General features: G+C 37.4%; 1 protein-coding gene across 2 annotated transcripts in view; it reads right to left on the reverse strand.

The window, feature by feature from the left end:
* LOC126091842 (exportin-1) overlaps positions 1-24,061 on the reverse strand; it is a 147,549-nt gene extending 123,488 nt beyond the window's left edge. Inside the window, exons 1-3 of one of the 2 annotated variants that reach the window (XM_049907097.1) lie at positions 23,843-24,061; positions 18,688-18,813; positions 2,830-3,004 (exon numbers count right to left, since the gene is read on the reverse strand). In XM_049907097.1, coding sequence (XP_049763054.1) covers positions 2,830-3,004; positions 18,688-18,798 — 286 coding nt within the window. In that variant the 5' untranslated portion in view covers positions 18,799-18,813; positions 23,843-24,061. The other variant, XM_049907098.1, reaches the window with a different exon arrangement.
* Between the last annotated feature and the right edge of the window lie 211 nt (positions 24,062-24,272).

The following is a 24,272-nucleotide window of genomic DNA, read 5'->3' on the forward strand; positions in this document are numbered from 1 at the left end:
TCGTGTGTGTGTGTGTGTGTGTGGGGGGGGGGGGGGGGGGGGGGGGGGTGTTCGTTAATTGTGTCCGTCTGCAGCTTGACGTGTCTTCTTTATGGTAAGCAGCAATCTGTCTTTTTCCTACATTGTTGACATTCTTACTGGGAGTTTCCATTGTTTAGTTAGGAAGTAAGTTACATTAAAATATGTACAGATCATCGTCGATTTGCTAGACAGTGCCCTCTAGTGTTGCCTGCGTTGCTTTGACAACAGCGTTTTTTTCGGAAATCACACTACAGAACACTGTGCAGTAAACAGTATGTACTTTAATGGGTGTATCATTTAATGCACTTTACCTCCTAATTATATCTTCATGTGATAGCAACACACGCACATAATTACTTTTCTCTAGTGTACTTATTTACCACAAAATATTGAGAAGAATGATGTTTTTGTCATTCATACCAATGTCACTAGGTGAAACCACTTCCTTGCTCATTCTGTAAGTTCGCCTATGTTTAACGACCACTTGTCTAATGATTTGTAATAGTTTAACTTCTTATATATTCACACCTGGGCTTTGAGAATTTCATATAACGTCGACATTTCACTTTTTGTAAAGCTATTGTCATTAGCTTTGCTGACATAATCCATATTCAGGAAGGAAATTGCAAACTATTTAACCTGTGGCTCTATGGCTGTTACAGTCTTGCTACCACAAGAATAGGTGAGGAGCCGCCAGCACCAGCCACAGGAGTAAACGCTACAGCATTTCTGTATTTCCTTATAAAGCCATACATTTTAGTACTCTATGCAGCTCTGCTATTCCTATCCTTGCTGGACTCACATCCGAAAACAACTAACTTAAGTCAAAATCGGTCATAATAAATCAATATCAATGCAATCTAGACCATTATTTTAACCTTAAGACCGTGTGTGCTAATAAATGGGTACTACCACAATGCAAATTAATGAAAATCATTTTTCTTGGTGCAATTATAACGTGACAGGGCATTTAAACACTGCTACAGAAGGTATACTGCAGGCTGTGCTTTAAGGAAAGAAGTATAATCAGAAAGCAATTAAGTAAAATGAAATCTATTATTGAAACACTCAAGCAATTAGATTTGAAAGAATGGGAAGTTTAACAGCTAAACACCTATCAGAGAGTCTCTAGACAACACAAGTAGTTTCAGATCCAAATTAAAGAACACATGTTGCACCAAAAATGCAAGGCCGAATCAAAGCTAAAAGACATTCTAGAAGCAATCGTCATGTAAGAGAATGGCTGACCATGTGAGAAAATAGAACCTGCAAAAGGAGCCACAAAAAATTGGGTGAGCTTTATTACAGGTGGATAAAAACCACATTGATGATTATACAAGAGTCATTCTGTAAGTCATGACAACAACAGTATATCTTACAATTATGAGACAACGTGGGAATTCCACAATATGCACTGAACGATACAGCAGTGTGTACCTGTGTACCAACATAAAAGAGAGTTCCAGTACGGATGGTCACAGCAAGGTGTGAAATGGAAAACATGCACTGGAACTCTGCCTAAATTTATTGCACAGAAGTACAATTGGAACAATAGTGAACCAAAATCAACTAATGTCCTTCAATAGTCCCCTGGTCCATTCACACTCCACTGCCAATGATATGGAAGGCATTGAATGTCACTGGCATTCCCATCAATGTGTGCCACATGTCAATGAAATGTCATCCCCCATTGCTGTACATAATTCTTTATGATGTCTGCTGTGTGGGCTGTACCATTTTCATGGAGTATGACTGCATTATCCAGCAGTGCCAGGTGTTTTCGTTAAAGTTCGTGTCGCAAATGATACAGCAGAAATTTGTGGTAGTATTTGACATTTCTAACAGGGTGACACTATAGAATACATCGTTGTTATATGACAGAATGAGTGTGACCTCCGTGGGTGATGTATTCTGTCACTCCACGTGTCATGAACGTGGATAACGCCATTCTACTGACTGGGTCTTCAATGATTCATGCACTTGTGTCACGGTTCCATCGGTCACAATAATGTGATTCAGCATGTCATTTCCTTCCCACTCAAATCACTCCAGGCCGATATGCCCACTTCTGCACCTCTGTTAACCCATGTGGTACCCATTTCAAACACTTCCAGGCAGCGTCTACTTTTGCTCCTCTTAACTGATGTGTTACCCATTATCTACACTTCTACACACCTTCAAGTACTGTCATAAAATACGGAACACTGTTGCCCTTAACTTACCTATCTACATCATTAAGTCCTGCACAGTCCAACGTAGTCCTCTAGTAAACACTGTTTAATAACAGCCAAAGACAGGTTAGTACAAGCAGGCATGCGTCACTAACTCCATGGCAAGTCCGCCATCTCTGTGTATCCACATCAGAAAGCCTCCACCAAAGATGCAACTGTTCAATAGGGTGATGCCCTGTCACCCACAGCTGCTCATAGCTCTGCACGACACCAAGTAGCATCTCTGTCAGCGAGAAAGGCAATTTTTATGTATGCTCACTATTCCACTCTGCTTACACCCATCTTGTAGCACAGCCAAGCTTATACTCAGTGTTTCTGGTGCTGGCACCAAGGCATCCCCACATGCAGTCACAATCTGTCAGTTGATTTCTGTACTGTTTGCCATGGGGGTTTCGTACATATTTACCGTGATTATGGTGATGCCACATGTTTGCATGATATACTATAGCTGCCATAACTTACGGAATGACCATCGTATGTGCAACTGTAAAGATATTGAAACTTGTACAAAATAACTTCCTGCATGCAATTCATAAACACGGAGAAAAAACAATTATGAACAAGCAATGTGATATACCTTCACATTGGTTCCTTGGTAAAACCTTCCATCTTGTTTTAATTACTTGTTCCAGGATCTGCAGAGCATAATACTTCGTCTGCTGATTCTGTGAAAATTCCAGAATCGTATCCACTCTGGTCCATGCATCTGGGTGTTCTTTGAGAGTTGTAAGGACCTCCTGAGCCACCCTTTGCTGTAATATACAATATATTATTTCATATTTCAATGGGAAATGATATTTACACCTGCAATTTTAAAATGCTATGGAAATAAGTGTTTCAAAATAGGAGATTGTATAAAAAGGGATATGACATGTAATATAATAAGCATTAATACACAGGAATAATGCACATCAGCTGACAGCATCAAAAGTGACACTAGCAATTATTGCTTTTCTAATAAACCTGACAAAGTAGAAATAACGCTGGTAACTCCATTTGGCAGTCATGTTAAAGTTTGGGCAATAACTTTCATACTGGCAAGAGAAATTTCTAGGATTTTCTTCAACCAGTTTCTACTGAACTATCTTTTCTTCTTTAAACAGAGTCCTAAGGGCGAATTCAATCAGTTCTGCTTCGGGAAAATTTGATACTGTAAACTAATACCTGTTTCAGGAGTGGGAACAAGATCAAAACTAAACTGACATAATATGCAAACAGTAATTCACATCTTATTTAATCAGTTCAGTGAGTGCAAAAATTTTGTACCAATAAATAGCTTTATCACATCAATCATTCAGTTGTTTCAGCAAATACTGCTGACCATCTCATTTCTAACTGATGGGAGACACAATTAAATCAAGTTTCTCATAGATTATTCTGGTATAATATTATTTTAATCCATTAAATGGCTACAATTACAAACTGCATTTAATGAGCCTATATGTTGGAAAATTGAGTTTGAAATCTCTTCCTCCCTTACCCTACCTAGTCCCCCTCTCCGAAAAAAATTGCAGAATGTCACATTTATGGTACAATATAATCAAAAGACTCAGCAAAGAGGTCAGTTTGATTAAAAACATAGTGTTTAGATGTAACTCAGAAAACTGAAGATAATGCACATGCACTTGAAATTCTTGTAATATCTGTATCTTCAGTACAAAGAGAAACTTGTATTTATGCAGTGTGCAACAAAAAGGTATGGTTAAACTTTCAGGAAACATTCCTCACATATACAGGAATAAAATGTATTATAAAGACATGGGCCCATAAATGTTTTATTTCCATGTTGGAACTCGTTTTCTAATTCTCTTCATAATCATGGGAAACATACAGAAACATGGGAAACATACAGAAACAGGGTGTACCAACATTACATGAAACATCTACTTACACCAAATGTTCTAAATACTGTCTTGGTTACGTATGCTTATAATGTACAGCAGGTCTTAAACCTTGGGTCCACCACCAGTGTCTGTCACTTCAATGAAACAAAGATAATGTTGCCATGTGACACTCTTCACTGCTTGCATTGACATCCAACTAATCTCGTTGCTCATTAGCATCAAGCTCGCAGTAAGTGCTTATCGCAAACTTGGTTTCTGATACAGGGTGCTCAATGCATCGTAGGCAGATGCCCATTTGCTGTATGGATTAACTGATGGCAATGGCTGTGTCACTCAACATTTGTATCAGGAGAGATTTCCAGAACAACAGTGCCCCGACATGAGGCCGTTTGAAGCGATTGTTCATCACCTTAGGGAACATGGGATGTTCAAGACTGCTCCTTGCGACTGGAACAAGGCCTAGGATAAAAGCACCTCAACTGGAAAGGAACTTCTCACTGCAGTTAACAGTATTGCTAGTGTAACAAGTAATGTTGATCATGCAACTGACTAAAGAGTGCTGTATGAGAACCTGCTGTATCCGTACATTTACAGCATGTGCAGGCACCATCAGTAGCTGATTTTCTTGCAAAGATACATGTCCGCAAATGCTTCATTCAACAATGTGTCAACCCTCGGTTTAGTGCAAATGTGCTATTCACGAAGGCAATCAGATTGTAAATTTTTCACAATCAGGACATACGAGCTGTTGAGAATCCTCACTAAATTCTGCAATCACATAACCAACAAAGATTTTCTGACAACATTTGGGACAGCATTCTCAGTGACTGTTTGTTAGGGCCTCATTCTTCCCCCCAGTTTCAATGGAGAAACTTACCGCACTTTCTTAGAGAATATGCTACCTGTTACACTTGAACATATGCATTTATGAGTGCGACAAAACACATACATTATGTAAAATGGAGTTGCTCCTCATTTCAGTGTTAATGTCTGTAGGTTTCTAAACCACAAGTTTCCTTGGCAGGTGGATAGGTAGAGCTGAACGAATTCCTTGGCCTCCTTGCCATCCAGAGCTAAGCCTAGTACACTTTAATTTGTGGGGACATCTGAAAGCTTTTTTATACGAAGCCCTGGTACAAGATGTACAGCCTGTGTGCCCACATCGCGGAAGGCTGTGAAAGCGATACACAAGAGCCTCTGGGATTCACTGTGATGGAGGGCTGATGCATCTATTCTTGCTAACAGAGAATTTTTGAACATTTCATTTAGAAAAGTGTTTCACACCGCTGATACGTTCTTTTGCTGTCATTAATGTGTTGAAGAGTTGTGGAAATTGAGCTCTAAACAAGGAAATAAAGCGTTTTGGACCCATGTTCATATAATATGTTTTCTTCCTCTCCGTGCGAATGTTTCCTGAAAGTTTGGCAGTACCTTTTTGCTACAGCCCTTGTAAAGTACAAGGGACAGTGTTTATGAAAACATATCGAACATTATATAAATTTGTCATAACCAATATAAAATAAGACAAATGTTACAGACCAACACATCCATTTAACTTAAAGAGGACTGAAATCATATATCTAATAATGTTAAAATCATTGTGTAGCGATATATTTATAAATAAATGCAGTGCATTATGATAAGACAAAACAAATTTAGTTGAAAAAGTTTAGTTCTATTTCAGCACAGATTAACCTTTCCCAAGGATCTGTGATAGGCTCTTGTACAATACACACCACTTGTGAAATATCAGCTTCATTAGTATCATTCTTTTCTGTCCATACAAATTCCTCCTCTTAAGGAATTACCCAATTTCTTTTCTTTTTTTAATGTGTTTAGCTAACAACTTGTCCAAAGAATTTATGCAAATGTCCTCCTTTAGATTCTAGTTTAAAAATAATCCACTGACCAAGTAAGGGAAAATTTTCACAATTTCAAATGGTTATGTAAGAATTTATAAGTGTTTTTTCTTGAACACTCTGGTTCGCAATAGGTTTCTGTTATTACATCAACTTAACCAGTTATGGACTTCACACATTTTACGAAAGATGACCAAATCAGTAATGAGAGCCAGTCTAGCTTTCTCACCGTGCTACACAAGATGATTCAGCTTTCCAACACCATCAAGAAATCCTTTTCTTTGGGACACCTAAAGGAGCTGCAAATCCAACATACCATCTTTGCTGAAAGTTATACTGGCTAATGTGTACTGCTGTTTGATATGTTGGCTAGCTTCCGCAAGAGTATATTTTCCTGATTTTAAGACCAGGACATTTATTTTCAAGGTTCTAAAGTATTTTCTGATTAAAAGCTTGAACAGCTAGCTTATCATGCTGCAGACAGGTATAATAGCATAAGAATGCAGACGTATAGTGGTAAGAAACTTCCTGGCAGATTAAAACTGTGTGCCAGACCGGGACTCGAACTCAGGACCTTTGCCTTTCGCGGGCAAATGTTCTACTAACTGAGCTACCCAAGCACGAGTCACGACCCGTCCTCACAGCTTCAATTCTGCCAGAACCTTCCAAACAGTGAGGATGAGTTGTGTGTCGTGCTTGGGTAGCTCAGTTGGTACAGCACTTGCTCATGAAAGGCCAAGGTATTTACTTAGCTTGCAGTAGACAAGGTAGTAAAGGAAGGGCAATGAATTTTCTTCTTCTACTTCCAAGGAGAACTTGGCATTACTGTTAATACTGTTGAGATGTTTCAAGAACTCCACATGACCAAATGATGGCTGTGTCATCCATGGCTTCCTGTTGCAATGCCATCCTTCTGATCATGATACTGGCCACTTTAGTGAAATACTAGGGCCAAAGAAAACCTTGTTATGCCTATTCACAAACAGCACCATTACATCAAAACTGCTATAACGTCACCCTCACTAAGTCGAAGACGATTAATTTCGCTGACAAAATCTGTGTAAAATCACAGACATTTAGGTGAATCCTAGAGGGACCATTTCAGAATTTAGTCATAACTGGTACAAAGATACCTACATGTTTTAATAGTAAAACAATCAAATAGCACTGTCCTAACTCAAACAATTTTTTACGAATTCAGGTCTGAAGACGAAAGTGTCATTAACCAGGAACCAATTTCCCAACTTTCAGAGACCTAATGCTCAGCAATGAATTGACCTACAGACATAAATTTTTTTAAGCATCTGGTATGTAGGCCACTAAGTTGACAGAATGTATAGAAAGTATGATACATTCATTCATTCAGACTATGAAAAATGTTCAAAAACACACTTTTTTCATTAAAGAGACTGTCAGCAGGAAGGACCAAAAAGCTTTCATCATTGCAGAGTGTGTGCAGGCCACTGCACTAAGTCCTGCCCATGTTGTGTGCTGGTAGCTTTGCAAGTTTCACGCCATGTTTCCTTTGCTGCTTCACTGGGGAGCTTGCAGACCACCTGTTCGATGTCACCAATTTTTCCCATGTCCTGCAGTGAAGGTACAACGTTGAGTCTTTTCTTACATGTTGACACTGCACCCGTGTCTATATCTCTCGCCACAAGTCTCAAAACATCTGAGGTCTACATGATACATTGCAAGTGTGGCCAGTCTTACGCTGGTCGGACAAACAGTACACAATGTAGAACAACAAAGGAAGGAGCATGAGACGTCTTATCACCTCTGCTACCCCAAGAAATCCACTGTAATTGAACATTCTTTAGAAAAAGGTCACTGGATCAAATTTAATCAAACCTCTGCCGTAGCTCGTAATAATGGCTTCTGGGGCGGTGTAATTAAAGAAGCCTTCAAAATACACCCTTAATACAGTGAACCAGCAGCCCACTTCCAGTCAATACCACTTGACAATGGACATGGAGTGTTTGTTCAAAAGCATGCGGAAGTTAATTTGATGCAGCTGGAAACCCGAGAACTTTTTATTCAGATATAATAGCATATGAAACAGCACTGAATATTGTATTAAGTCACTGATGCCTAGTGTTATGGTAATTAATGCCTAGTGTTTTGGTAATTAGTTTTTTGTGCACTCTGCACTTCATCCTGATAAGCAACTGTGAAGTTTTCAATGAAATAAATCTAGAGAACACAAATTTTATCTGAACTATTTTCAGCTTTTGTCATTTTACAAAAGGAACTCTATTTTTGATAAAACAGTGAACTTGAAACTTTGCTAATTTGTTGTTCAACATTCTGAAATCACTGTCTATAGAACCTTCCTGTACCACTTTAATTACACTTCCTGTCCTATTATCCCACTGATATAAGCTTATGAGTTGACAACAGCAAGGTGGCAATGAGTAGAAGAATTCTCCATAATTCTTTAAATTTCCACATTTCTGGAATGTGCTAAATATCTTTTTGAAAAATGTTTCGGAATTCCTAGTTCATTGGAGGAAAATGAAGTGTTACGTCTATAACAGCATTTCTGGCAGCTGTGATATGTTGTAAAAATTTTTTTGTCATAATTTTATGTATCAGTGCTAAATAGAATAGCGTAATAAGTTGTTTCGTTAGATATAAAATTATGGGTGTAGGGCAAACTTTTCTATTTAATTTGATACAGATCTAACTGTAAATGAGTTCCCTAAACTATTTTATTCCTTTGTTTCTAAAATGTAGTAAGTATTTCCACAAATTTTTGTAGATGTTTAAATTAGTTATTGAAAACAATGTAATAGCACAGAAATACACTTTTTATCAAAATATAATGTATCAGAAATCAAATTTTTCTTCATTTTACTAGAGTAAATCTTCATTTCTTTTTCAGTAAAAATGTAATCTATACATCATGGTGGTGTGAGGTCTTGCATGATTTCAGAAATTATGCATTCTGGCTCTTCAATTTTGTACAGGAAGACAAAAGCGATGGCATTTCGAAATTTATCATTGTGGTTTCACTTTCCGTGGCTTTAACTAATATTAGACTTCACAACCTATTTAGAGTAGACTTGAGACTCGCGTCAAGGAAAATAAATAAATAAATAATCTGCAGGAGAAACAGAACAGTCGTATCACCCGATTACTTTCGGGTTATTCCATTTCAAATCACAAACTGCTACAACCCAACCCTTTTCGATTTCTTTAAACTGAAGTATGCATGTAGTAGTCATGATCAGCTAAACAAAGCAATTTTTTTTTGCATTTTTCTGACAAAAGGTTACTGAGTAAACAGGCGCCTACAAATGTAAAAAAAGGAACACGAATTTTTGACTTGATGAATGACGTTGATTGGCTCACAACTTATGTTCTAATTAAGCTAGAACAATGAAATTGAGTTCATGTGAAAGATATTTAAAGGGTTCCCAAGTGATACGAAACAAAATTAGCTGAAAATTTTATATTCATCTTTTTATATAAAAACATCATTATTGATTTTTTTTTTTAATTTTGAAAAACTATGATGTAGTCAGAGGCAGTACAAAAGTAGTTTCTCACTGATCAAGAGAAAAGGAATTTATATGTATCCAGGATATCAATCAATCACTCAGCTTGGGTAGTTCAGTTGGTAGAGCACTTGCCCGCGAAAGGCAAAGGTCTCGAGTTCGAGTCTCGGTCCAGCACACAGTTTTAATCTGCCAGGAAGTTTCAATCAATTACTGTGTTCGAAGTCTGAATGCCAACAGTTAACTCATAATTTCTTTGATTTTGAATCAAGTTGTACTCAACTTCAATCAATGAGGAGCTTTCGACAATTTTGGATTTAAAAAACTTGGTAAACAACTGCTACAGCAAATCCATTAGAAGTTATAATAAAAAATGAACTTGTGGGGAAAAAGTCTGAAGGGCAACATTCAATTTGTCAAATACAGGAATTGTCACTCGAAAGAAAATGCAAAGGGCCTTGTTCAAGTTTGAGGGAAGGAACAAAAAGAATTTTTCCACATTTGTTGTAGCAAAAGCCTTACATTTAAGATGAGTTTGTCACATGTGGAAGAATATGCTATTCTTTTAGGAGCTTTTGTAGTAGCAGGATCAAGAATTCTCTTCTTCTGATACTCTTTGGATCCACTTCGTTCTACTCTAGGTATTCTGAAAAATGTCAAGCTTGTGGAAATGTTTCGGATACACAATATTACTTCCTCCTTGAAAAAAGAAAGAGGTGGTTCCCAATGGTCCAGCAGTCTATCCAAATTTCTGCCTAAGATAACCACCTTGTACATACATGCTTCAGAATCTTCTTTGCCTCTTTATTATGCACTTTCTGAAATTTCTGAAGGCATTCTTTTCTGTTGACACTCAGCTCTAAGAAACAAAATATATCAGCACTTTATTCAACTGCTAGATTAATCAGGTGGTATATGCAACCTATGATAGCAATACCTGGATGAACTGCCTTCAGAACTGTTGAAACTTCATTTTTGTGTCCTACCATAACAGAACAGTACAGAAGGCCACACAGCTTTCAATTGGTATGTTATGAGAATTCAACTGTGGTAACATCAGATTATCTATGTTTCGCTCTGTTGAGTCTGCAACTAACACTGGTATGAATAGCACAGTGTTCACTACTTTTTCCCATAGAATACCATAGAATGTAACAACAACAGATACAACTTGAAATTCATATCATTGCTTCCATACACAGACAAAGAAAATGGTCCATCCTGAAGGCACTTAATAACTTCAGATGATGCATTTTTTGCCATTTCATTTACAACACAAGTCATTAACGTGCAACTACAGATATATTTCTTTGTAACTTCTGATGTGGGAAACATTACCTTAAATAAAGCACCTGCATGATCAGCTGCACTTAAGTGCACATTGTGTTCCACCAAAAAGGAAGTTAACAGACAATCGGCCTTAATTACATCACTGTCAATGTTTCCAGACTAGACAACAAGGTGTTGATTTTCTAGTCATATTCCTTCAAACTATCATAACTTACGAGTTTGCCACACTTCACATGATTACTTAAATCATTTCTTCCACCATGTCCAATATTAATGCCACACCCACATACCGTGCAAAAGGCAAATTTTTCTCCCTTTCTTGACACAGAAAATAAAGAGAATATGATTCTGCAAATGTCTGGAAGCCATGTTTCTTGTTGGATTTATTCATGAACAATATGAAAAAGTCTGAGTACAAATGTCTCGATATGTACTAAAACATCAAAATGAACCTGGATCACTGAATGTCACATAAAATAACAATGTAAACACTCAAGGCAGACAAATACTTCATTGAAACATGTCAGAGCACATAGAACAACTGTTATCCCGACTTTAAATTCAATTCCAAAGACAACACAAACATCAAACAGTTAAAAGTACCAAGACTGAGTTATCGACTATCTTAGACTTGCCTTCGACTCATACAAACAATCGACAGTATGGAAGTTGGGTGATTATCAAATGTCAACATTTCAAAACTTTGTCCGAGAAGTCTTAATATGACACCGTCCATCCGTAAAATGCGGGAATTTCTATAAATTTTGCGGATAAACTGTAAAAGTTGGGAGGTTTGCATGTAAATGTACAAAGTTCACTGTGATTTAACTCTTTTCCTAATTTTTTGAACTAGACAAGCTAACTACCAGTGTCCTATATTACAGGCAACATCTTAAAAAAAAAAAAAAAAAAAACACCCTTCAACAACTTTTTTTAGGCAACATCTCTTAAAAGAAATCACAAACCCCTTCAACAACTACTTTTAGGCAACATCTCTCAACAACAAAAAAAAATAAAAAAAAGGTCACAAACCCCTTCAACAACTTTTTTTTAGGCAACATCTCTTAAAAAAAAAATTGCCAGTCAACGATCAGCCTTCCAAAAAAGCTTGAGGTTGAGTTCAAGGTTAACATTGGACCAACACACAAGCAACAATTCATCCCTTTGTATTTTATTACAAGGATGGTGACAAACTCGAGCACATAAGTCTTTGTCATTACATCAGAATGCCTCTCACCCGATACCTGCTGCCCATGTGTTCCATTCCAACTTGACTTTCTGACCTAAATATTTTCGACTAAAATACACTACTTCTCTAGCAGAGAGGCAGTTCAGTATAAACACAGAATGAACTTCATTAACCTGTGCTGTCATGAAGATTTTCATATTGAAGCCCAGTGGCATTTTTGCCATCTCTCATGATAGAGAAGATAGCAATGGTGTTGGTGGAACAGTCAAGCAACTGGCTGTCCGATCAAGTCTGCAATGCCCATACACTAATCAAATAGTGAGACTTGAACAACTTTGTATATTTGCCAGGGATAACGTAAAACGGATCATTTCAAGTATGCCACTACAGGAGATCACGAAATGAACTGCAACTTGCAGAGTGATTTTAGCAATGTTGCACAGTTGTAGGGGGACAAAAATGTCTCAGTTTTATTCCAAAAGCAAGAACAAAATAATTACAAAAGTGTATTTGGACTCTAATGAAAATAAAATTGAACTGGCGATGGCTGTTAACAGTGATCGAATATTGTTTGATGACGTCAAAGGATATTTTGCTTGTGTTTATAACGGATGCCAGGGCTAAGGCTGTACAGTTTGCAAAAATAAGGAAAAGGGTTAAATCATAGTTAGCCTGTTACATCCACATTGACTGTCCACATCTTTCACATTACCCATTCAAGCAGACATTCTTTTCATGGGCGACAGGGAACTAAAGGCAATCTTGAATCCTCAAACTGCTACAGGACAAATATACATATAATTCCAGGTGGCAGTGATAACATGCAACAAACAGATTGCCTAGAAGAATGATGAATTGGGCAGGTACAACTCATCGAAATAAGTAACAAGAACAAATAAGTAATAGATTTCAAGCCAATCTCTTGTTTCCAGATGTTTTGATTTTTTAAAAAATAGTTGCAACTTGCATTAAGAAGTGCAACGCTGAGAAGTCTAATATTGTTGCTCTTGCTGCCAATTCTGAGCTATTTTATTCTGATGTTCATATTCAGTTATACAATAATACGTAGGTACTGACAGGTAGGCCTCACATTTAAAATACATTAATTTTTGAAGGTATTTTACAGAACCATCCCAAACATAAAATTACTTTTTACAGTGATCCCATGCTCATCCCAAGTTGAAACTTTCAGAATACGGGGAGCAAAATGCTATCTTTGACATATATTTTTTGAAAAATTTAAAAATATAAATTTTCAAAACTAAAAAAAATCCAGTAATGGTGTTTTTATTAATAAATAAATATAGATTTTTCATCTAACTATGCTTTATATCATGTGGAAGCCCTTTTAAAGTGGTTTCAAATGAACTTCATTTCAATGTTCTTTCGTCAAAAAATTTTGAAAGGAACTCTTTTGTGTTACTATGGGGTAATTCCATATTAAGTGGCCTAAGGTTCTCCACTTGACACTCTCCAATATTGATGACATTTTCACAGGATATACCTGTAGAACTTACATGAAGCACTGCCAGATTTCGGCTCCGTAAGTAGCCACTAGCCACCGTTTTGTAAAGGCTAGCATTTTGACATTGCAACTTGAACAAATAAATCAACAACTTTGTTTTAACATTGCTCAAGTATCTAAAAGACCTGTTGAAACTTTGCAATTCTGTTCAACATTTTGGTTGCAACACAAAATAAGAGAACTAAACATCAAAGTATGGTAAATTCGTCATAATGTGTTATCAAAGCGCTTCATAATTCTTGTCGTAACAAATTTTGACTATACTTTATCGGCTTATATCTACTGATTCTTTACTCATCTGCAGTCTGTCAGCATGTCAAAAAGCTCTGCAAGTGGTACCTAGATTGCTCAAATAATAACTGACTTACAGAAGTTCTAAGTCTACTCAAAAATTTAATTAGCCAATTTTGGCTCATTTTCAAGATGCCACACCTTGAAAGAGATCATACAAACCTGATTTTTACTGGCACCATTGAAAAGAGCTCAGTTTGTTTGATCAGAAGTTGTTTTTTATTTTTGAAGCAAGCAAGTTTGGTGGCAATAATGGAGTTTAAAAAAGTGCTTCAATTATTCAGAAGCACACTGTTGTATAGTGAAGAATAGTCAGATTTAATGTGTACTTTTTTAAATAATGTAAAGTCTTTTGTCACTGCTACACAAACGTGTTTTTTTTTTTTCTGAAAGTACAAATTATTTCAGGGTGTCTGACTTTTTAGAATTGCTTATCTGGTCATTTAAATTTTTTCTGTTTTATTCCCAAATTCCCTACGAAAGTTATCATTATCTATGATTGACAAATTTTTTCCAGTTGGAATTATAATTGAATTGTATTTTAATGGATATCAAGGACGTTTCAGTGCCATATAGCATGAACTTTGCAGATAATTCTGCATGCCATCTGAAAACATATACACATCAACGAAGCTTTAAACACATCAAACAATTTTCAACAGAACAACAGGAATTACTAAACAAAAGAAGTGAAATAGGTCCAACTGAAAATGCAAAAATATGCTTTCATCACAAAGTAATACTTTGGAGAAGTATGAATTTCTACAGAGATCCTCTTGTAACCCTTTTGATGCAAAGAACCATTCTGTAAAAAAGGGGTTTGTGGATGGTTAATGTACAAACAGCAAAACAATTGAAAGCTGTGACAAAGAGCAATTTGAAAAACCGGGCATATCTGTCCAACTCCTAGAAAATACATAAATTTAAAAAAAATCAGTAAGAAAAGCAAAAAAATCTCAGTCATCATCCCTGTGAGAACATGAAGCAGAGTTATATCCAGCAGAATCACTTGATACAAGTCTAACTGCTTTTGGCATAACCCCTCTAAAATTTTAGAGCATCAACAAGATATGCCAAAGGTTATGCAAAATGAAAATCAAGTGATACTCAAGAGGCAATTGTGAATAACACTGGTGCTGCTGGAGGCTTCGGGGAAACAAAAAAGGATATTCAAACACCTACTACAAGCAAGGCATGTCCTGATTGTGAAGATTATAAGCAGTTGATTAAATAATTGAAAGAAAAGTTGCAATCATCAAGACAGCCTGAAAAATAGCAGATTTTGACATTAGTACCTTTGGACTGTAAAAGAGAATGCAAGACTTTGGTGTTTCTGAAAGGATGGCAGAAACAGCTAGGAAGTTAAAGGCAGAAAATGGTGTATTCGCTCTGCCAAAGAACAGGTGTGGCAAGATTATTTCAGATGTTGTAAAAGAAAGATGGTAACACTTTTTTTTCCCTCCCAAAATGAAAAATTCAAGCGAATTTACCCATGCAAAAAGGACTCTGTAATAATTAGAATAATAGATGGACAGAAAGTTTTAATGCAAAAATACCTTCTTCTCGATAATTTGAAGAAATTTTTGCAGTATATTGACTTCAGCATGAGCCCTGTGGTGTCACCGCCAGACACCACACTTGCTAGGTGGTAGCTTCGGCCGCGGTCCATTAGTACATGTCGGACCCGCGTGTCGCCACTGTCAGTACTTGCAGACCGAGCGCCACCACACGGCAGGTCTAGAGAGACGTACTAGGACTCGTCCCCAGTTGTACGGACGACTTTGCTAGCGACTACACTGACGAAGCCTTTCTCTCATTAGCCGAGAGACAGTTAGAATAGCCTTCAGCTAAGTCCATGGCTACGACCTAGCAAGGCGCCATTAACCATTTCTAGAGAGAGTCTCACTTGTATCATCCAGAATGCTGTATACAAATGATGGATTAAAGTTAAGTATTCCAGCAGCTACGTACTTTTCTTTATAGCATTAATTACGTATCCTGTTTCAGACCTAATGCCAGCCGGCGTGTGTAAACGCGTGCCTTTCGGTTACCCGTCACTGTGGACTGGCTGTCTTGTCAGTCCACTACAAGCCCGAAACTGGATTTTCCAAATTCTGTGAATTGAAGCCATAATGATGGCTCACCATAGGTGCTGCACGAACATATTCAATCTGTGTTTGTGCTTTACACCAAAATCCAAAACTGATGCTTGCAAGCTGTCCAATTAAAGATTACAAGAACTTGATTGCTAAAACAGTGTGTGATTTGGAATCCAAAGACTGCACGCTTCATCGGTGTGAAATCTGTCCACGAAAAGAATTTCTGCAACAGTTTTTAGAAAGCAGTATTGAAGGCAATGATCCAGATGATACCACAAAGTTCAAACAGTGGGTGGACACTGATAGAGACACATTACAAATTAAGCAGGTGACCAGTGAGGATTTTATTGAAGATCTGATTTCAAAAATTGACAACCTTTAACTCATTATTACACTGCAAAGCACCAAAGCCGGTACATGAAGCGCACAAAAGAAATCCTCAAGCCAAATGAACTGACCATATTCAAGGATTTTGCTGAAATATTAAAAAACTAAAAACCCGCCTCGATTGCGAAAAAAGCACCTACTGTTAAGTGTTAACCCAGGTTTCAGCGTAGATAACTACACCTTTTTCAGAACAACAATAAAACCCTCAAGTGCCTAAAAAGACCTTTGTCAATGATTAAAAGAACACCATAGATATACATTTATAAATGAAAAAGAAAAGGAAACACAAACAGTACATATGTACAAAGTCAAAACCACTACTTAACTTAATGGTGTACGCTCCACCTCACACCAGCCTATGTTCGATGGGCCTGCAGCTACAAACGGTCGCTCACTTGCAAGCCTGACCCGCTATCTAAGCACATGCGCATACAAATACGAGAATGTCTGTAGATGAGTCGGGGCTAAATAGCTCATATATTCCCAGCCGTGGATCAACGTATATCAGAAAATGAAATGGATAGAACAAGAGACGAGCTAAATAGGAGATGAAACCTAAAAATAACTGCACATAGTTGCTTATGCTGGTAAAGAAACTTATATATGAAGCTACCTATGACAACAGGAGGAACTCTTAAAAACTATACCTAAAGCCAGTGGTTAGCCGGAGGGAGGGACGGGGGGGGGGGGGGGGGGGGGGGCTGGTGGAACGTAATCTAAAGACGTCGTGGTAATAAAGATATAGGGATAAAACGTGAGGTGTTCAACGGGCTAAAATCACCTTCATCATAAAAGGAAAATGAGGATAAAAAGAAAGAAGATGAACACCTTGACCAACCGCGCTCACCAATCAGCGCGCGCATGTGATAATCCCCAGATCATCAGATTTACAAGTATGAAGAACAAAGTAAAGGCGCGAAACCTTCAAAAAATTTTCTATATCTTAGTAGGAGTTGGTCATTGAGGATATTGTCTTTAACATGTTGCAGATGCTTAAAGATCTGCATTTCTTCCAATGCCAATGAATTTCACTAGAAGAGTACCCAATGATACAAATGGTGTTGTGGCAAATGTTGACCTAAGTCAAATGACTGTTTCTTACAAAAATATTGCACCCTTGCAACCAGGCCAATAAACTATCTGTATTTATGATGTAAAATGATGGATTGGTAATGTCTCAGAAGTTTCAGATGAGGAAAATTAGGCCTTAATCAGTTTCAAGCACCCCAAAGGGCCTGCACATTCATTCTATTCACCAGAAGGCAGGATGTTTGTTGGATTCTAGACCAACAAGTTATTTGTGTCATTCCACTTCCACAAGCAACAAGAAAGGGTTGCCACTATAGCCTGCTACAACCAACTGTCATTGCTATTAATAACACATTTCAGCAACTGAATTAATGAGAACTGAATGTTATGGCGTGGGAATCATAAAGAGTAAGAACGGTAGTGGCAAGCCACCATGGACCAACACAAGATTATGCGACCGTGTATTTTTTAATGTAATGAAAATATAAGTTTATTTGCTCTTAAATGCAATGTCTCAAAAATAAAAACAACTTTTTCTGATCCAACAAAATGAGTTCTTTTCAGCAGTGCTCTGAAAAATCAGATCTGAGTGATCCCTTTTGAGATATGACCTCTTGAATATGAGCAAAAATTGATGATTAAATTTTTGACTCTACTTTGAACTTAGATTATTTGAGCAATCTAAGTGCCAGAGCTTTTTGACATGCTTACAGGCTGCAAATGAGTACAGAATCAGCTTCAGAAAGTTAATCTTTCAGTAGATACAAGCCGATAAAACAATCAAAATTTGTTGCGAGAATAATTACAAGCCACTTTCATAGCACATTTTCATGAATTTACCATAATTTAATCTTTAGTTCTACACCTGAGCTATTGTACCCAAAAAGTTGAACAGGTTCATGAAGTTTCAGCATGACAGGTCTCTTACATACTAAGCAGTGGTAATGCAAAGCTGTTGATTTATTCATTTAAGTGGCACTGTCAAAAAAACTAGCCTTTACAAAAAGGTGGCTAGTGGCCCAATCATACTACTTATGTAGTTGTAATTTGGCAGTGCTTCATTTAAGGTCTATATGTACATCCTGTAAAAATTTCATCAAGATTGAAGAGTGTTGAGGGGGCAGCTTATCTAAAAATAGGTCACTTAAGTTGGAATGACCCTATACATGAATACTGCATGCATATTTAATTTCAAATAAATACGAGAGGGTCAGTTTGAAATCATATTTTCATTTGTTTATTTGACATGGAATGAGCCTTTCCCATACCTAAGGAAACAGGTTACCAAGCCGCACTAAGCACACACTTGCACTGAAGCCGTTAAAACCTATGTTTGATGTAGGCCTACTCATTTCAGCACCAATATAACTGATCTAGAAACATCACACAATACATTTATGTTTGTGCATGATATTTACATACCTGATCCCCAAATCCGCTGTACATACAACCAACAATGTTATCAAGCAGCGTAATATCTAGCTTTTGGTTGAAATCCAAAAGCTTGGATGCCTGTTCTGACAATGTTGCCATTTTTATTCACGAAGTCTGGGAAAAAAAGAAAAAGATACATCAAAACATGAACAAAAGTTACAGCTAGTATTTGCTACCAATTTAACACACACACACAGCAATAGCTGATAAAGTTCCTTAAACTTGAATTAAATAACTTCCTGAGAGAGAGACTGCATAAGCCTGAGGAACATGAACATCAACATGCAAAACAAAAACCAATTACACATCAATGAATATATATTCTCATTTTTAGGAGAAAACAGGGTCTAGTTTTATAAAAATCACACCATATCTACATCCTTTCCCATTTGTCTTAGTCCGAAACAGTGTAAAGAAGTACCATTACTACACTTTAATGATACAACAATCAGTACCACGCACAGTAATTTCAGCAGAGTTACTATGGTATATAGGGTGACAATCATCAAGCTACATGAAATAAAAAGGTCGTAATTTCTGAACAGTTTGCTTTAGGACATTCAAACTGCATGGTTGCCTGCAAGGCATGATGGGAACAAGTATGCACACATATGGTTTAGTCTAGCGACGAAGCCTACTTTCATTTGGACGAGTTCGTCAATAAACAAAATTGGCATGTTTGGAAAACTGAGAATCTGCATTTCACAATTGAGAAGTCTCTTCACTCTTCACCCTCAATGGGTAACTGTGTGGTGTGCAATGTTCAGTCACAGAATAATTGGTGCAATATTCCTTGATGGCACAATGACTACCAGACAGAATGTGAAGGTTTTGGAAGATGATTTCATTCCCATAATCCAAAGTGGCCCTGTTTCTGACAACATGCAGTCCATGAAAGACGATCTCTACCCCATGAAGCAGGAGTGTGTTCGATGTCCTGTAGGAGCACTTTGAGGACTGCGTTCTGGCTCTGGGGTACACAGAGGCCACTTGCATGGGCCTCAATTGGCTGCCATGTTGTTCTACGGGGTTATATTAAAAAAATGGTTCAAATGGCTCTGAGCACTATGGGACTCAATATCTGAGGTCATCAGTCCCCTAGAACTTAGACCTACTTAAACCTAACTAACCTAAAGACATCACACACATCCATGCTCGAGGCAGGATTCGAACCTGCGACTGTAGAAGTCACGTGGTTCTGGACTGAAGCACATAGTACCCCTCGGCTACCATGGCCAGCAGTTATAATAAAGACAAGATGTACAGCAATAACCCTGAAACCATTCTTGGGCTGAAAACGGACATTCATTGGATCATCAACAGCATCGAAGTTCCAACACTTCAGTGGGTCAGGCAGAATTTCGCCATTTGTCTGAATCACATCATTGCCAATGATGGCAGCCATATGAAACGTCAAAACCTAAATCACAATATCTGTAGTGGCGTTTACAAGTTTAATAAAATTCGTGAACACCACAGTTTGTAACTAATTTACCTTTTTTTTCATATAGTTCAAGAACTGCCACCCTGTATATAGAATTAAAGAGTAAATGCAAGCTTTTGTGACCAATTATAAAAGGGGAAAGGGAGGATAGCAGTTGACGGAAAAAGAAAGCCACCATCCACACAAGAACTGACATGTAGTTGAGCAGTATTAAGGGAAAGAGTGCAACCCCTATCAGGTAATACAGCTATTATATCTATGCTTTTAATTTTAATGTTATCCACCTTACTGATCCCACATAGTGAATCAGTGAACTCTTATTATTCAGCATACTACACAAAAATCTCCAACGTTACCACACTTAGCTGTGATTTGGAGGTCAGACCCTCACCACCTGGCTGTCTGTTTACACTACCAACCAGATATACCTCAAAATGGAAAGTAGTAATCATAAAATAAAGTCACCTGGCAGGGACAATGCCACCACTTGTGTTCTGTCAGAGATTCCACTGAAGAAGAGGCGGCATTCTAGCAAAAGGGTTATAATGTGATGGAACAATACAGAAGAATTCAAGCAGGTGATTTTGAAATAGGACTAGGTCCTTTTGTCCGAATTATTGTATTTCATGATGGCTACTCTGTTTTCAAGTATGTCTCATTGGTTACTTAAAAATGAATAGACAGGTGACAAATGAGTACACGAGAATCTATATGACAACACTGCATATTGTATACAGATTGAATAACTATAAACCATGCTTTTTTCCCATTAAATTACAGCTTAAATGTATGTATCATGTAGCCAATAATAAAAACTTTGTAGCTATTGACATGTTCAACGAACAAGAAATTCCTTCAACACTAATTTTACCATAAAAAACAGCATACACAATGAAATAACAATTCTATAATGACAACTACAGTACTAATATACACACACTGATCGCAAAGGTTGGCAATGATCAGACAACCAAATGCTAGCACTCTGCTGTGCACCAAATTGTACTAATCTGAAATAAAGACGACAAGAAGCCAACAACATGTCGTAATTGCAAGGATTTTATTTCTGCGGTGATTTAGTATCTAAGCCTAAATTGTGTTAACTGTATGTTGGACAATTTCAACTGCAGTAACTACATTGCTTATCACAAGGAAAGGAAACAGTATAAAATACAAAGTAACACAGAAGACATCAATGGCTACCTCATCCAGTTGTCAGTTGAGAAAGGTTGGCTGAAATAAAAACAAATGACCACCAGACAAAGCCTGTCAACTTTTACCTATTTCTACCAATTCGCAACTAGGAACCAGATCACTCAAATCCAAGTTGATACACTATACATACCACTAAGCAATAAGAAATGCCACAGTGAAAAGTCAGCATAATTGTCCACCAATATACTCTTATTCCAGCAGCATCAACTTTACCAAACAGCAACAGTACATGTCTTGGCAACAATTCATCATCTTAAAAATGTGAATTTAGACCTGAGTTTTGTCTCAGACTTTTTTGAGCACTCAGAAGATCTAGCCTCTCATTAATCAATGCCATGATGACACAGAGACAGACAGCTCTGATGCTAAATGAAGCATCTTGTTTCATGAATTATTTGAGATAAGGAAGATTTGTTTTCTAATCCATAAGAATAATGTCTATCAAACAAAATAAAATTAAATAGATGATTGACTTAAATGTTTCCTGGCAATACTACAAAGCATGCATGGCAGAAAAACTAGCCATGCATAGTAATGATTCTCTAATAACAAATACTTGCAAACCCATTACATACTTCTAACGTCTTAAGAATGAAGTATTCGAATGTGTCAGGAATTTTGTACACAGCAAACTGACATATTTCAATTACACAATATGAGTACACATAATCTAGACACTAAACTGCATGAAATTACAATTCATGTTTAATAAGGAACACTTTCTATATTTGTATTAAGTCATAATAACAGCATCTTGATTTTGCTGCAGTTATGATGGAGAGATGTTGTTGTTGTTGTTGTTGTGGTCCTCAGTCCAGAGACTGGTTTGATGCAGTTCTCCATGCTACTACTCCTGTGCAAGGTTCATCTCCCAGTACCTACTGCAACCTACATCCTTCTGAATCTGTTTAGTGTATTCATCTCTTGGTCTCCCTCTGCGATTTTTACCCTCCACGCTGCCCTCCAATACTAAACTGGTGATCCCTTGATGCCTCAGAGTATGCCCTATCAACCGATCCCTTCTTCTAGTCAAGTTTGCCACAAATTTCTCTTCTCTCCAACTCTATTGAATACCTCCTCATTAGTTATGTGATCTACCCATCTAATCTTCAGAGATGGAGAGATACAGTACTAAAAACACACAACTGCTTGATGTAAGTAACTGTATTTACAGAAACACGTCACACAAGCCTTTCAAAGTAATAATGATCCTAACTGTACATTTTATGCATGTTAGATGTGTGAACTTCTGGTAATACATCGAAAATTTGCATTTCAGAAAAATCATTGTGAGACAAAAACAAGCATCAAGTTATCTTGTTTGACTGGGTGCAGACCAATTTCCATTAATTGCAACATAATGTGAGTTTCCAATTAATTTCCTCTGACAAGCAACACTGGATTTCTACAGAGAGAGATACATAGCAATAGTTCATTGGAATTGGAAGTACATACTGGCAGCTGAGTTAGGATTGCAACAACATAATTTGTCATTCACAGTGCATAATCAAATAAATTGTGAGTCTATAGGCATACATTACATTTTACCAGTGGTGGTGATAGCTGGGCATAGGCCAATCCTGTATCTACCCTTCAGTGCATACAATACTGTCAAAAGTGAAACTTTATGACGCAACTTCTTGGTCTAAACTTTACAATTGTTAGTTGCAAACGATATGATTGCATCAAACACTGTGATAACTAGTATTCGACATTATTATACTGTAGGATACCTTCAGAGACTCCCAATTGTTCACACAATACCCTAATGAAATACATACGCGCAGGCGTCAGATTGAAACATTATTCAAGACCAGTAGAAATACTGTTAGGTCCGCATAGCGACGAGTCAAACTTCTACTAATAATGCACTCATGCACGAAAATAAAAAAGTGCGTTACAAAGACCTGAGCAGCGACACAAACATATTAGATATGCGAAAAAGAAATGCAGTTTCTCACACCGTTTCAAAATATGACAGTTTAATGCTGGTGAACAAAGGACAAACAAGAGTTTGTAGTACTGTTTGTAACACGGAACATAATGAGAATCTATAACAGAAAGATGCCGCACAGTAAAATTAAACTGTACCTAACTGAGTTAAAGTTGCTGTGTATCTTCTGATGAAAAAGTTAACAACGCTTTCCTTTCGTCAGAAACTCGACTGCATAAGCACATACACACTTTTGTCCGTAAACACAAGGAAAGGAGATCACAGAACTTCGATATTGCTTCAATTTCTACAAACAAACCAAGGTTACACTTTACATTCACACAACCGTTGATACCACTACTCCCATCTTCCCGCGCGGTATGCCATAGTACCGTCGCTTACTGCACGAGGTAATCACAAACAAAAATGGCGACTTCCGTATTTGGTACTGACTACTAGAAATAATTAACGCATAACCACATTATACTATGGGATTCTTATGCTAGAGGATCCACACGAAATTCCATCCCGAACCCATACACACTGCTCACCTCACACAAGAATTGGGTGTCTTATTAATGATCTCTGGAAATTCTGATCGACACCTATAAATGGTACTTGGTTCATCGCATCTTGCACACTATTCTCAAATTTTTGGACCGGTCAAGTCTTATAGCCTTCTATAATCGGTAGTTATCAACAAAGACTATCATTAATTCCTGACGCTTCGTGACGGCATCCCAACCTTAAAGATTTTCGAAAATAATAACAAGATGGCGGCGCTCTGCGCACCACAGCAGGCAACAAAGTTCTACACTATTGGCCAGCTGCCGTCTCATCATCCAATCACGTTTCTTGTAATTTTCAGAGCGAATGTCGCAAAATGACGTCATGGAACACACGTGTACGACAAACACAAATTTTATGTCGGGGGCGAGAGTGTGTATGCAATCAATGTCTTGGCGTGAAAATGAATTTGGC

Source organism: Schistocerca cancellata, chromosome 7 (genome assembly GCF_023864275.1).
Source record: "Schistocerca cancellata isolate TAMUIC-IGC-003103 chromosome 7, iqSchCanc2.1, whole genome shotgun sequence".
NCBI lineage: Eukaryota > Metazoa > Arthropoda > Insecta > Orthoptera > Acrididae > Schistocerca > Schistocerca cancellata.